Genomic DNA, 13,876 nt, shown 5'->3' with positions numbered 1-13,876 from the left:
CTATGGACCTCATCATTCTGTTTAGTGACACATCCTTCTTTACAGGCACTTGTGATATCACAGCTCTAAGCAAATTATCTTTCATAGAATCACAGAATGGTAGGGTTTGGAAGGGACCTTTAAAGATGATCCAGTCCAACCCCCCTGGAGAAGCAGGTTCACCTAGATCAGATCACATAGGAACATGTCCAGGCGGGTCTTGAAGACCTCCAAGGAAGGAGACTCCACAACCCCTCTGGGCAGCCTGTGCCACTGCTCCCTCACCCTCACAGTAAAATAGGGTTTTTTCTTATATTTAAGTGGAAGTTTTTGTATTCCAGCTTCATCCCATCTTTGCATAGCCTTTGAGTGGTTTGGAGGGATGTTTTTGGTTTTGCATTTTTCTTTTTAACTAAAAAAAAAGAGATGGGAAGCCAAGTTATATTAGCTCATTATCATGGTTATAAGATGATCATACTCATGGAGTGCCTTGTTGTATTACAACATTCAGAGTCATCTGAGTAGATCATCCAGAGTCGCTACTATTGAAATAAAGTGGAATTTTTACTGTGTTATTGCAACAAAATGCCAGTCTTGACTAACTTTGGCAACATCATCTCATCTAGCTTTCACCTATGTTAAGATGAAATTCCTACCTTTTAAAACAGAGTGTACTTTGTTTCTTATGTGAGAGGTGGCTGCTTTCTCACCGTGGTCTCCCTGAGCCTCAGAAAGATAAGACAATGCAGAGAGTAACTTAGTTTCTCTGAGTATGTGTATATATGAATAGGTATACACACATATATGTATAGTAAATAAAAATTAAAAGGCCCTCATTCCAATATGCTGCTTCAAGATACTGATCTTTTGTAGCAAGGCACTATCACTTTTCTCGTGGTTTGATTGTGACTTTTATTTCTGGGGAATCATAAGGAAGGAATTAGAGACAGGACAAGGTCTCTTGTCATTCAAACTATAAAACTGTGGAAACTAAACAAGGCAAGTGATTTACCTTATAGCAGGTAGCGTCTCTACTGATATTTAACTTGGAATGGACTCTTCTGATTTAAAGGAATGGCAATACCTTGAAATGAAGTTTTGAAATGTTTTATTGTTGTCTGGTTTTGGTATGTAGTATTTCTCTATTGCTGGTCACGATTTTTCTAGCAATGGTAGTGGGCAAATCGTGCATAGATTTCAGTCATCTTGATTTGTAAAGGCACAGGTTTGGGTATCGTGCAATCTTACTGAAACCAGTGGGACTACTTGTGAAGTGTAGACACTGTCTGCAGAATCAGCTTGTATTTGATGATGTTTTCAGTTCAGGAATAATTTTGAAACGTATTCCTGATATAGTCAATTTTGTGATCATTGTTGTATGTAGTCAGGCATTCTTGGTGTTAAAGCATGGGTTTATATTTGAATCTCAGCTTTTCTCTTTTAAAAAATCTATCAACTTGTTGTCAAAATAATGCTTAAAACGCTTGAAATGCAAAACTATGTGGAGTTGTAAGGATGCTGGGTAGATGCAGCAGATGCATAAGATACACACTGAAGAAGGGAAAATAGATAGGACTTAAAGGATGGAGGAGTGGGGAGTTTAAGGTCACTCTAGTCATTTTGTTTGAAAAGTAATCATACTTGTCATCTACCTGTCAGTACTTCAGTGTTTTCCATTTGTTAATCCTTCATTAACCTTCTGTCTCCTCTATCCTTAGTGCTGCAATTTAAATCGCCACATGCACTCATAAAGGTACACATGCTTATATACCGTGTCACTCCTTTCTAATATCACCTGTTTTAGAGTAAGAGGAGATGACATGCATTTAAAATGCCATCTAAAAAGTGATTTTTCAATAGTTTTCTTAAAAGCTGTAAATACCTAACACTGTATAAGGTTCACTTCATTTTTATTACTTTTAGTGGCAGATGTAGGCGACTTGAAAAAAGACCATTGCAAAAAGAAATGTTGCAGAACTGCACACTATATTTGAGAATAGAAAGTTAGTTCTTCAGATTCACTTTGATCACATTAATCTGTGCATTTTTATGAGCAATCACGTTGCAAGGACGCAGCTGTCCAAAACAGAACAGTATAACATTAGATTAATTAACCTCATTAAACAAATGAAAAGCTAAGTGTAAAGCTGCATTATTATGCAGAGTTACTGGATTTCACTTCATGTTGCACAAGATATCTGATCTAGTCTCCTCTAATTTCTGATACTAGTAGATGAAATTTTGTGAGAACTTTTCTAATCTATTAATATTATGTGTACCTTTTCTTGCATTTTGTCATTAGACAGATCTGAATGTTTTGTCTGTATTTCAAAGTAGCATACTGTTTGTGAAAATATATTAAATTGTACTCAGTGTACCATCCAGAATGCTACTTACTTGGTTTAAATATTTTAAGAGATAGTTGTCTGGAAAAAGGAGTTTAGGGACAGACGAAGCAATGTGAGAGCTGTTTTTGTGTAGATAGTGCGTAATTTGCTAAATTGATAAATATTTTTGATCCTTAGAAGTTGACATGTCTTATGTCCCTTTTACCCTTTCCTGTTCTCCCTTTTCTTTTCAGCCTTGTGATCTAAATATTGAAGATTATAATATTTTATATTAACAGATTGTCGTGGTTTAGAACCATCAGGGAACAAAAGACCACGATTAGCCTCAAGTACCAAAGACCTGAGGATTGCCAAAGGGCAGGGAGAGCTTAATTCCCACTTAAGGTCCAGGACAAAACAGACCAGGCTACTGGGCTTGGGGAAGAAAACAGAAAATAATTTAATGCAATACCAACTAAAACATAACCAAAAAACCCCAAAACATAACAAACATATAACAAGACAGAGTGGTACAACAATGAAGAGTCCGACCAACCCTTTAATACCACCTATTCCCCTCTTCCTGGGCTCAGTGTCCTGATCCTGATGTTTTTACCTCCTCCCCTGCTGAATGGCTCAAGGGGACAGGGAATGGGGGTTTCAGTCAGTCCTTTCCTGATGGATTCTGCCATATGACTCTCCTCAGGGCAGGTGTGCTCCACACCAGTCCTCCTTACGCATCTGTGGGGTACCTCACACACACAGCAGCCCTGCATAGGCTGCTCCAACGTGCATTTATCCCAAAGGCTGCAGCTCCTCTCTGCCTCTCATGGATCTACTCTGTGGCGGTGCGCAAACTCTCCAGCACGGCCTGCACCATGGCCACCTCCTTACACAGTCTCCTGCCTGTCCAGGCGCACTCACACGGAGCTGCTGGTGGCTCTAAGTCCTGCCATTGCCCTGCACAAGTTGCAGGGGTACAGCCTGCATTCTCACCATGGCTTGCAGAGGGGTCTCTGATCTGGTGCTTCTCCTTCCTTCCTCCTCCTCTGACTGTGGGGTCCACGTGGACGCCTCCATCTTTTACCACTCTTACACCTCCTCCCAAGCACTTCAAATTCTCATCCCTAAATAGTGATGGTAGAGGCACCAGATTGGCCCAGCCGGACTGGAGGTGAATCTGAACCCAGGAGCCAGGGGAGAGTCCAGAAACTCTTTACTGGGTCTTCACTGCAACCCGCTCCCCCATGTTACCAAGCAAAAACAGCTCCCTGCTAAACCATGACACAGATGTAGATGGAATTTAGGGACATTACAAGTGAATAACTGATGTATGTGCTATTTGCAGTACAGACAAGTATTTTCAGTGGACAGATCTCAGAAACAGTTCTTCACAATCTAAAATATTTCGGTACACTGTGCTTTCAGATGTACCCTGGAGACAGGAGTTGAACAGTTTTTTAACACTAAATATTTGAGTCACAAATTATGTAGGCAACTCAATAAATGTATCAGCAATCTTTGTTTTCCAACTTCTTTTGAAAAGTTTCCCCTTGATGTATCAGATTCAGTTTGAAAAGGTGGGAATGATCTTTAATCTTTTGTAGTAGCTTTTTCCATGTTTGATTTCTTAGAACTACTTGGGCTGAGACAGAAAAGTTAACAGTTGATGCTGTGTATCTTCAATAGAATTATAAGGTGAAACTGAAGTGTTTGATATCCTGGAACTTTTCAAACTTTGGAGGAAAAAAATGTGTTAGAATGTGTTAATAATGCAGAGGAAGCTGCCTTGTTATTGTAACAAATTATTTTTACCTGTGAGAACTTTTGTATGTCAGGTAGACAGCGAATAGCTATTCCGTTTGTGAAAGCCCTCCTAGTGTGATAGCCAAACTTTTACACAGTAGCTGCTTCTCATTTAGTAGCAAGTTGATCCTCATTTACAGCAACCTTCCTTCAACAGTCAGACATTTTACCTTGCACTTTTTTACCATGCAAACTGCAAGCAGTAATTATCTGTAAAAGAGCCTGTCATCCGCTGAAGTGATTTAAAGTCCTGGCAGAAGCTCCAGGTTTTAAACTTATATGGACACTTTACCTCAGATAGAGTTGGCTGGTGTTTGGCTGATGGGATCTGGGGTTTTCTTTTCCTTGTGTTCAAACACCTAAACAGAGAAATATTAGAGTACTTGTCAGCAAGTGTTCTTCATTGGATAAATTAATTTAGAATCATCTTTCAGGGCTCCTCCCTGTGGAAGAAAAGGTTGGATGCTGTAAATTCAGTTAAAACTACTGAATTTTTGTGAGTGTAACACCTATTAAGGAAGCACTACACCTACCCTTGTTAAAAATGAATGTGTGTATATATTTTCATCTGTAGATCAAGAGAAGGAAATTTAGGAGATTTTTAGTTGTTTGAAGAACACAGATTTTCCACAGATTTCCAAACTAATCAAACTTGTGTGGATTTACATTATTTCAAGAACGTACACCTAAGTTGTTCCCCACTGTGATGTGCTCTCCTACTTTATTTGCATATAATTAAAAATAAGAGGTAAGAAGTTGGATTTCTGTGAAATTTACTGTGTTTCTGCATTGTTTGGTAACAGTTGTGTTCTTCACACGTAATTTGTTCATTGCTTTGAAATCATTGATTTATTCAAATTTTCTGGGTGTTTTTTTTAGGTAGAAATAACAGATATTGAAAATGAAGCAAAAAGGTATGATCTCTTCCTGGGACTTCTGAAGTCTAGTCACAGTCCATCTGAGTTTCAGCACTTGGTTTTACTCCTTCAAGCCTGGCCACCAATGGACATGAATAACGGGTAAGCATTTCTTCAACCAACCATGTAACAAAGGAGTTTTTTTGCTTGATCATATCACCTGATTTTCAGTCAATAAATTAAAACATGGCTAAGAATAGATATGTCCTTTGGAAAGGGTCCTAATGGTAAAAACAAAGCTTTTTTTAAAGCTGAAGTGAATAAATAATTTTTTTGTACAAACCATGTATACTATATGTAGTGTGTATCATAGAGGAGGCAGAAGACCATTTTATTGCCTGAACTGTTGCATGGGAGTATTTACTATCAACTTCAAGTTACATGTATTACTCTTGTTTTTGGCAGTATGTATAAATTCCATAGAAACAAATACAAAGTTATGACTGGGATGGTTTTTTTTTCCATTTGGAGTTATAGTTTGCAGAAAAACTTTAGGAAGTTAATACTCAGATAACTGTGGCAGAGAGTCTACAGGAGGTCTGTGAGGATAATGGTACAACTAATGGTGCTGCTCCCTTATCGGTCCAGTCCCTATTATTTCCATCTCTGAATAAAATATCCAAAGATAAAGAATATATACTGGGACAGACAGGATCACAGAATGCTAGCATTAGGAAGGGACCTCTAAAGATCATCTAGTCCAACCTCCTGCTCAGATTCACCTAGATCAAGTCACATAGGAATACATGCAGGCAGGTTTTGAAAAACTTCAGAGAAGGAGACTCCACACCCTCCCTGGGCAGCCTGTACCAGGGCTCTCTCACCCTTATAGTAAAGAAGTTTTTCCTTAAGTGGAACTCTTTGTGTTCCAGCTTTTGTTCATTACCCCTTTTCCTGTCACTGGACACTGCAGAAAAAAAGTATCACCCAATCCTCTTGATAGACACTTTCTAAATACTTGTTAACAATGTATAAAATTCCACCAAACCTTTATTTTCCACACTGAACAGTCTCAACTTCCTCCTCATTCTCAGCCTCTGCTCATGGAACAGGTTCTCAATACCTTCATCATCTTTGTGGCATTTTCCTGGACTTTATTTCAGTATGTCCATGTAATCTTTGAACTTGACTCACCACTCTAGATGTCTTACATCTTCTGTATAGAGGGGAAGGATCACCTCTCTCAACCTTCTAGCAACACTTCCTGATGCAGTCCAGTAAGCTTTTCTTTCACCCTTCTTTTCTGCAATGTTACATGACTTACTCATGGTCGCTTTGTTGTCCAGGCTCCTTTCCAGCTGTTTGACTCTCAGCCTGTACTAATGGTCATTTCTTCCCTGGTAGGACATGGACTTCAGTTTTGCCTTTGAGTTTCATTCGGTTCATCTCTGTCCTTTCCTCCACCTTCTTAAGGTACTACTGAATGGCAACACAAGCTTCTTGTGTATCATCCATTCTCTCCCAGTTTTGTCATCTGCAAACCTCCCCTGGTCCTCACTGAAGATGTGAGGATATACACATGAAGATGGGGTCATACAATGGTCAGTAGTCTTCAAGTGGCCTTTATGTCGCTGGTTACAACATTTGAACTTGGCAATTCAACCAGTTTTAAGTCTGTCTCCCAGTCCGCTTACTTAGCTTAATCAGTTTGTCAATAAGAATGTTATGGGAGACATTGTCAAAAGCCTTCTTGAATCAATTAAATACAGAATATCAACTATTCATCTACCAAGTCATTTCATTGCCCTTTCAAGTCCATACTGACTGTTCTCAATCTATTTCTTGTTCTTCATTTGCTTGGAAATATTTCCAAAAGAATTTACTCTGTCTTCCTGGGAACTGGGGTGAGGCTGATCAGCCTGTGTCTTGAGTCTTTATGCTAGGAATTTATCGTGTGATCAGATTCTTTATTTATATACTGGTTATGTTATTAATGAAATGAAACTCTCTTCACTGCTCTGACTTTGCCAGGAGGCTTTGGAAAGCCTTCAGGAGAAAATTACCCCCTTCTATTTCAATAGTAATAGCCACCTATACCGGTTTCACTGTGAACCTGTGACTCTTGTGATTCCTAGTGCAGAATCCCAATTAATTTTCTGAAGTTCACTGCTAAATTCATAGTCATTACCTCAATAAAGAGTAGTTCGGATGTACCAGGTCTGCTTGAGTTTGCCTGGAAATCCAGACCAAAAAAAAATAGTGGAGCAAGAATTGTGCTGAAGTAAACAATTTTGGTTTAGTTTTAGATTCTTTTTTTATTCACATGAAAAAGATAGGTTCGTTTTTCTTTTCCAGCTGCCTCTTGACATAGTAGTGGAAATACTTTACATTTTAAATTATTTTGACTTGTACTAATTTGTATTATTTTGCTTGGAAAATCCTGGAATTATACATGCCATCCAGGAAGATTTCTGCTTTTGTTATTTGAACATTGTCTGCTCTGTGTGCCCATTGTCATTGACATTGTCGTAACCTATATGTGTACGTTCCTGAAATTGTGTTTCTGAAAAAATTACCTTGATGACTGGATTGGAGTAAGGTGCGGAATCTGGTTTTTGTTTTCAACAATCTAATTTTAAAGCAAGTTGTGTTAAGAAATTCTTGAGTAAAAACTGTGAGCAAGTAGGGCAGTTGTTCAGCCATACATACTGAGAGTTCTGTTTAATCTTTACTATTTTTTTTCCTCTTCTGCTTCAGAAAATGGGCATTGCTGCTAACAGGTTGTTTACTGCCTATGTAATAATGTGTGCAGGAACTGGGGAGGTCTGAGTCATCTCAAAACTTAGAATTTTGGTTTTCAACCTAACAGTAAATATCCAGTAGTTACAATTGATAGAAAGCTAGAAAATACAATTTGCATTCTATAAAGGCTCAAAGGGCAGGAGAAATAAAAGGACAAAAGTTCAGAGGTGGGTTTTTTAGTAGCCTTTTATTTCTTTAGAAGAATTTTTGTGACCTCTCTGTTAACAGTCTGTGCTTTTTATAATGATTTTTGAGTTATTCCATTTTAAAACAGTCCAACTGGAATAATGCTCAATATTTACCGGAAAATGTTATTACCTTCATATAATAATATGCCATGTTGACTATAAAGAAACAGAGGGGTAGCTTGGTTGTTTGAGTCAGCACTGAAAACTACATAGTTTTTAAAATTTTATTTTCCCAGCCTTGTTATGCATGCATGCTCTTCTGTCTAGATGTCTCATATTCAGATGTCATTTTAAGCATTTCATAAAGATGTTTTTAAAAAATTTATTGACAGTACCTGAAGCTCTGCTTTCCTTTGGAACTCACTGCCTATTTTCAAAAGGCATTTTTAATATTTATTTTAAATATTGATAGGTTGTTTTGGAACTAAAAAAAACACCAGCTTTTAGGAACTCGATAGCTGAGTTCACCTTATTTTTTTTAATTTAATCCAAAATTTCCTGCTTGCTTCTGAGCAAAACAAAAAAAAAAAAAAAGTGTCCATGATGGATTTTAGAAATAATTACGTTTTCATATTGAGAAATACTACTTTTTTTTAACCATAGTTGAGCTACTGTGAAATTCAGGAGAGAAGAAAACTGGATTCTACCAATAGATATCAGATTTTTGGTAACTGAATCTTGTTTTTATTTAGAGATAGCAGGTAACAGGTGTTTGTTAATAGGTAACACAATTATTTGAAGTAATTATAAGGAACTCTATTGAGAAAAACTTTATATCTGTAAAGTATATATCTGATACTTAAACAAACCTGTCCATGGCAAGCATTGTGGACTTGCATCTTTCTGGTTATTTCTGTGTTCTGTGTTCTGTATGGTGGCTTTTGGTTGGTTGGTTGCTTGATTTGGAGTTTCTTTGTTTTTTTATGGATTTGTTTGTTCTCTTTTTCTGATGGGAAGTTCTTACAGGTTTTCTTAATGTAGCCTGGAGGCAGCAGCTATAAAAATGTAAATTCATTATGACTTTCCATGCCTCTAAGCAAGAGATGGATGGATCACATAGCAGGAACTATCAATTTAACCAATGGCAAAGATGGAGTTCCAGGCTTTTTTATTTTTTTTCAGTTCTCCTGACCTTACTGGGGGTTCACAGATTAAGTGCATCATGTTCTGCTTGTCGAATCAGCTGGCATCTTTGGGTTCAACCCATCAGGTTGGAGGGTGAGGAGGAGCTATGCTGTTCCTAGACAGACTTGTGACAGCTCTGTGCTCAGTGATTGTGACTGATGGAAAGACTCAATTAAGCTGTCAGGAGGAGTAAAGACAATGACTTCTCTTTAGTTTGCATTCAGAGTTACCCACTCCTAGGATCTCTGTCTGGTTTGTCATATTAGGGTATAACGTTAGATTCATGTGGAGTTTTTATTTAAGATGTGTACTTTTGAAAGTGAAAGATGAGCAGGAGAGAGTTTTTATGTATGTAATAGTAGATACTGCTGGTTGTCCTCTGCAGAGTTGTCAGACTTGTTCCTTGGCATATGCCAAACCAACAGACTCTCTTAATGGACTCCATTTACAGCAATTTTAATGTGTTACTTTCAACAGTTGCTGCTAAAGGTCTTTGAAAAGCAATGTCTTGACAGCACTTTACTGCTGCTTCCCACTTTTGCTGGATGAGTATTTAATTTATACTGAACTCTTAAGACCAACCTGTCAGATTTGGTCTTGCTGTGAGGTTTTTCCTTCAAGCTGAAATGAAAAGTTTTCCACATCTTTCAGGTGCTGACTAATGGCCAAAGAGATTGATGGGGTGATTTTTAAACTGCTTTTTATACCTTCCTAAGTTTATGCACAGATGAATCCTGTAGTCATGTTACTGTGGCTTAATATAGTCATGATCTAATCTGTGATTGTGCATGATTTTAGCCCACTGTAGGTAGGAATTGAAGTAACTTAATTCACATTAGGAAAAAGGCAGTGTAGATGTGTTGCAATGTTACAATTCATGTTATCATTTAATAAAAGCTTCAGTTTTGCTAGCCGCTTCTGTCAGTACATCCAGTCCTAGCAAGTATACTTATCCCTAACAAAAGTAGCCTAGCATTTCCATGATCCAGAAAGTAGCAGCTGTAAGCCAAGAAACATTCCAGCAACAGACTTTATAGTAAACCTTGTCTTTGCCATCATGCATGGCAAAATTCACTTGGCTCTGCTTTCTGCCATCTGTTTGACTGTGTAATGGTGACAGGGCATGAAGTTCTATGTAGAAAGAAAAGAACGTTTTAACGGTGAAAAAGAAATGTGTGTGCATCCGTGCCTACTAACAGACAAATACAGATGCACATATACTTCCACTCTCCTACCCTGTTTGGATAGGCTATGAAAGAAACCCCAAAACTTGTTTGTAATTGTTGGACTTAGAAATTAAAATGTGAATCTTACAACTATTTTCTCCACTCAGAAGCATGAGACAATTACTTGAGAGACAGATGCTGTTAGAATGTGATCAAAGCAGACAAAACTGAGAATGTTGGATTCCTGTCACCCCTCCCTTCATACTGTTCTGCTTGGGAAATCAGCTGATAAGAAGCCAGCATAAGCTGTTCCTACGTTATTCCGATTTGATCAGTCTTTATCTGGTGTGTGATTCCTCAGGGACTGTAACAGCATGTCATAATTCAGAATACTTTAAGCTTCTTTGTTGCATTGAAAGAATGATGGCACATCTCAAACCCTTCTCCTGTCTCTTTCATGAGGTGATACTTCAATTCACATATACACATGAAAAAAAACCCAACAAAACCACTGACAGAAAATGATGGTACTGTGTACATATAATTATATCCTATACGCATGTCTGTTTTTTCTGGCCAGGTCCCACACAGATGATAATCCCTGGGTGAGACTGGGGACTGTTATGCTGCAGAGATGCCCAGCTGAGGAAAAGGAGAACACAGGAAATGAAATTTTAAAAATCTGCCGTTCTTTATATGAGACAAAGCACATGCTCCCTGTCAAGGTAAGTTTTAACTTTAGGTGTCATGGATATGCATTTGTTTGTTGGTCCCAACTACAGGAAAGATGTTACCATACCGGATCAAGTCCAGTGGAGAGCTAAGGTGATTAAGGAATGGGAGCACAATAAACACAGAGAGACTATGAGAACTGGGTTCATTCTGTCTTAAGAAGAGGTGGTTAAGGGAGATCATATTGCAGTCTTTAAATACACAGATGAGGAAACGTGGAGGAGATGCAACCATCTTCTCCTCACACATGCTCAGTGATAAGAGGCAACAGGGACAAGTTACATCATCAGAAACTAATTATGTACAAGGAAAACATTTTTCGCCATTGAAGTGATGAAACATTAGAGTAGGTGGATGTCTAGAAGAGATGTGGAGTCTCCGTCCTTGAGGGTATTCAGAATTTGAATGGATCGTGTCATAAGCAATTTGGTCTTGTTGTACTTGCTTTGAGTAAAGGCTAGTTAGACTAGTTGATTTGTAGACATCTGTTCCAGTGTAAATTATTCCTCAACATATTTGGAGCAAGGCTTTGACAGCCTATTGTTCAAGTCAGCATGGCAAAATTTGTTAATTAAATATTCGGTAATTTTATCACTAATAAATGCATAAAGATTTAGTGAGGAATACTTGAAAAAAAAAATACAAGCAATTACTTTATAATAACTATAGTGTTCTGTCTTTCTTAACTTTGTATGCATACTTCAATACAAGCATCTCTTGAGTATAAAATTACTAAATGCTTTGTATGTAAACATTGTATATTAATGATGATAGATTAGAGAAATGCTTAATAAACTTAACTTCAAAGAAGTCATGTACATATTTTTAGTAGGATGATTAATCCTTTATAATTATCTTCACACAGTCACAGTCTGTTGTAGACAACAGTTGATATTAGGAGTAAAAGCAGAATTCTATTTAAAATACAGACAGGCGGGCGTGTGTGCGTTTTAAATAGTCCAACAGATTGATTTGAGTCAAATTCAAAATGTAAAACATGATTCCAGAAAGTGTCAGTAAGCTACAGTGAATAATACATTTATTAATTTATTCATCCACCAGTTTTTTTGGTGGAAGGCAGGTGTTTTCTGTATTCCTGGGGCTGGCTTAATAGTATGTAGCTGTTCTTTGTAAGTTGTAGAATGATGCCTCATAGCTTCTAAGCTATTTGTGCATAGTAGTCAAACTTCATCAATTTTCTACCTCACCTCAGTGATCCAGGAAGAGAAATTCCACTGAGAGTCACTTTCACACAGCAGTCAGTTTACCAAGAGGTCTGCTCAAGAATGGGTTGTAATTTGCTCACTTCTCTTAATTGAGCAAACCTTTTCTTGAACTCCAAAACAAGTCCCTCTTTGCTGATGGTTTTGGTGTTGGTTGGCAGCTTGGGTTGGAGGTGCCTTCCATTTTTTAATGGTACAGGACATTGGAAGAGCCTTCCATGTAGATGTAAGCATAGAAGTATCATGTGAAGATAGTCTGGTCCTCAAGCATAAATAGCTTTACTCATGCAAAATACTTTTTTTTAATGACTAAAAGGCTGTACAGCAACAGGAGATGCACTAAAATTTGTAGTTGTACAGTTACCTACAGACACATGCTATAACATGCTAAAAGTCTCTACGTAGGAAGAGAGGGAATGATGTGAATAACTTATTTGTGTGAATGACTGTAGTACTTAAGTGCACAAATTAGGGAATTGAGACCATGTGACTGAATAAGTTTCACATCTGATTCATGACATTTAAACTGTTCAGATAACTTCACAGTTTAATAAATAAACTGATTAAGACAGACCTAGAATGATGAGATTTTAAAAAATGATGGTGTAGAAGTTAGAAAAACAGTTTATTTAGGTGTAATCACAGAAATTTGTTTTCTTCCTTTACCTTCTCCTTGTCTTTCTATTTTCTAACAGCCAATTTCTTTTTTTAATGCCTTGTGGAGAGTTATATAGTTTCAATCTTTGTATCTGTGTGTGTGCATGTGTTGGTGTTTTTTTCTTTACACAATTCAGTGGATAGATCTTCCTATTACTCCTAGCTGAAAAAATCGTTGTTGTATTTGCTTTGAAGACACATGTGTTTGGACTGTCTGATATCTGCCCTGCCTGATCAATCTCTGTAGAAGCAGGCAAATCCTTTTCCCCCCAGTAATTGTTAAAGTGAGAATATATCTGAATATCTCATGTTTTTTTGTCAATGTATGAATTGTGTCAGTTGACATGAAAACATAAATGGGAGAATGCTCTTATCTGTAATCACACTGGGGTCCTAGTGGCCAATCAGATGCATATCTCCTAGAATAACATAGCAGCCAATTGATCTCTTTTTATCTATTTTTTGTAGGTAGTTGTTACTGTGTTTTTATATGAATTTGTTGTATATTTTATTTCATTCACAGTTGTCTCTGATCATTTTGTTCAGATAACTTTGAATTTAAATGCAGCCCTTCAATCTGCTTCCAGCCTCTCCAGACTGTTGATACTTCTTATCCAGCGCTTCAAGCCATCCATGAAAATACTGAATAATACTAGACACAGAATCTGATCTACATGGCTCGCTGGTGTCACAGTGAACTATTGATAGCTGTGTAACTAGATAGAAGGCGAAAGTTGTCTTGCAGAAGTTTGTAAGCCAAGGTGGTGACTTGCTACTTAGGGTTTGATTTCCAGTTTCTGTCCAGAACAGGACTGCAGGCATTTATGGCAGACACACAAGGAGGTATTTGTAGTATTTGGGTCTTCAGTGCTTGACAAGTTGTCCAGTCTTATCCAGTGGAAAAAGAGATAGAGGCCATGGCAAGGGTTTGCAAGTTGGACCACACTATCCTACACTTTATTTCCCCAGTGCCAAGGACAGTGAGTGTTTCATGTCATGTTTTCCAAGTCTTGC

At 37.7% G+C, this 13,876-nt stretch overlaps 1 protein-coding gene across 3 annotated transcripts in view; it reads left to right on the top strand.

Annotated features, from left to right (window-relative positions):
* NBAS (NBAS subunit of NRZ tethering complex) overlaps positions 1-13,876 on the top strand; it is a 163,294-nt gene that overhangs the window by 135,426 nt on the left and 13,992 nt on the right. For all 3 annotated transcript variants that reach the window (XM_061989926.1, XM_061989927.1, XM_061989925.1), the window contains 2 exons: positions 4,992-5,131; positions 10,831-10,975. In XM_061989926.1, the coding sequence (XP_061845910.1) occupies positions 4,992-5,131; positions 10,831-10,975 (285 nt within the window). The remainder of the gene's footprint in view (positions 1-4,991; positions 5,132-10,830; positions 10,976-13,876) is intronic.

Source organism: Colius striatus, chromosome 2 (assembly GCF_028858725.1).
Source record: "Colius striatus isolate bColStr4 chromosome 2, bColStr4.1.hap1, whole genome shotgun sequence".
Taxonomy (NCBI): domain Eukaryota; kingdom Metazoa; phylum Chordata; class Aves; order Coliiformes; family Coliidae; genus Colius; species Colius striatus.
Note: the sequence above shows the minus strand (reverse complement) of the source record. Positions and strands in the feature narration are given on the sequence as shown.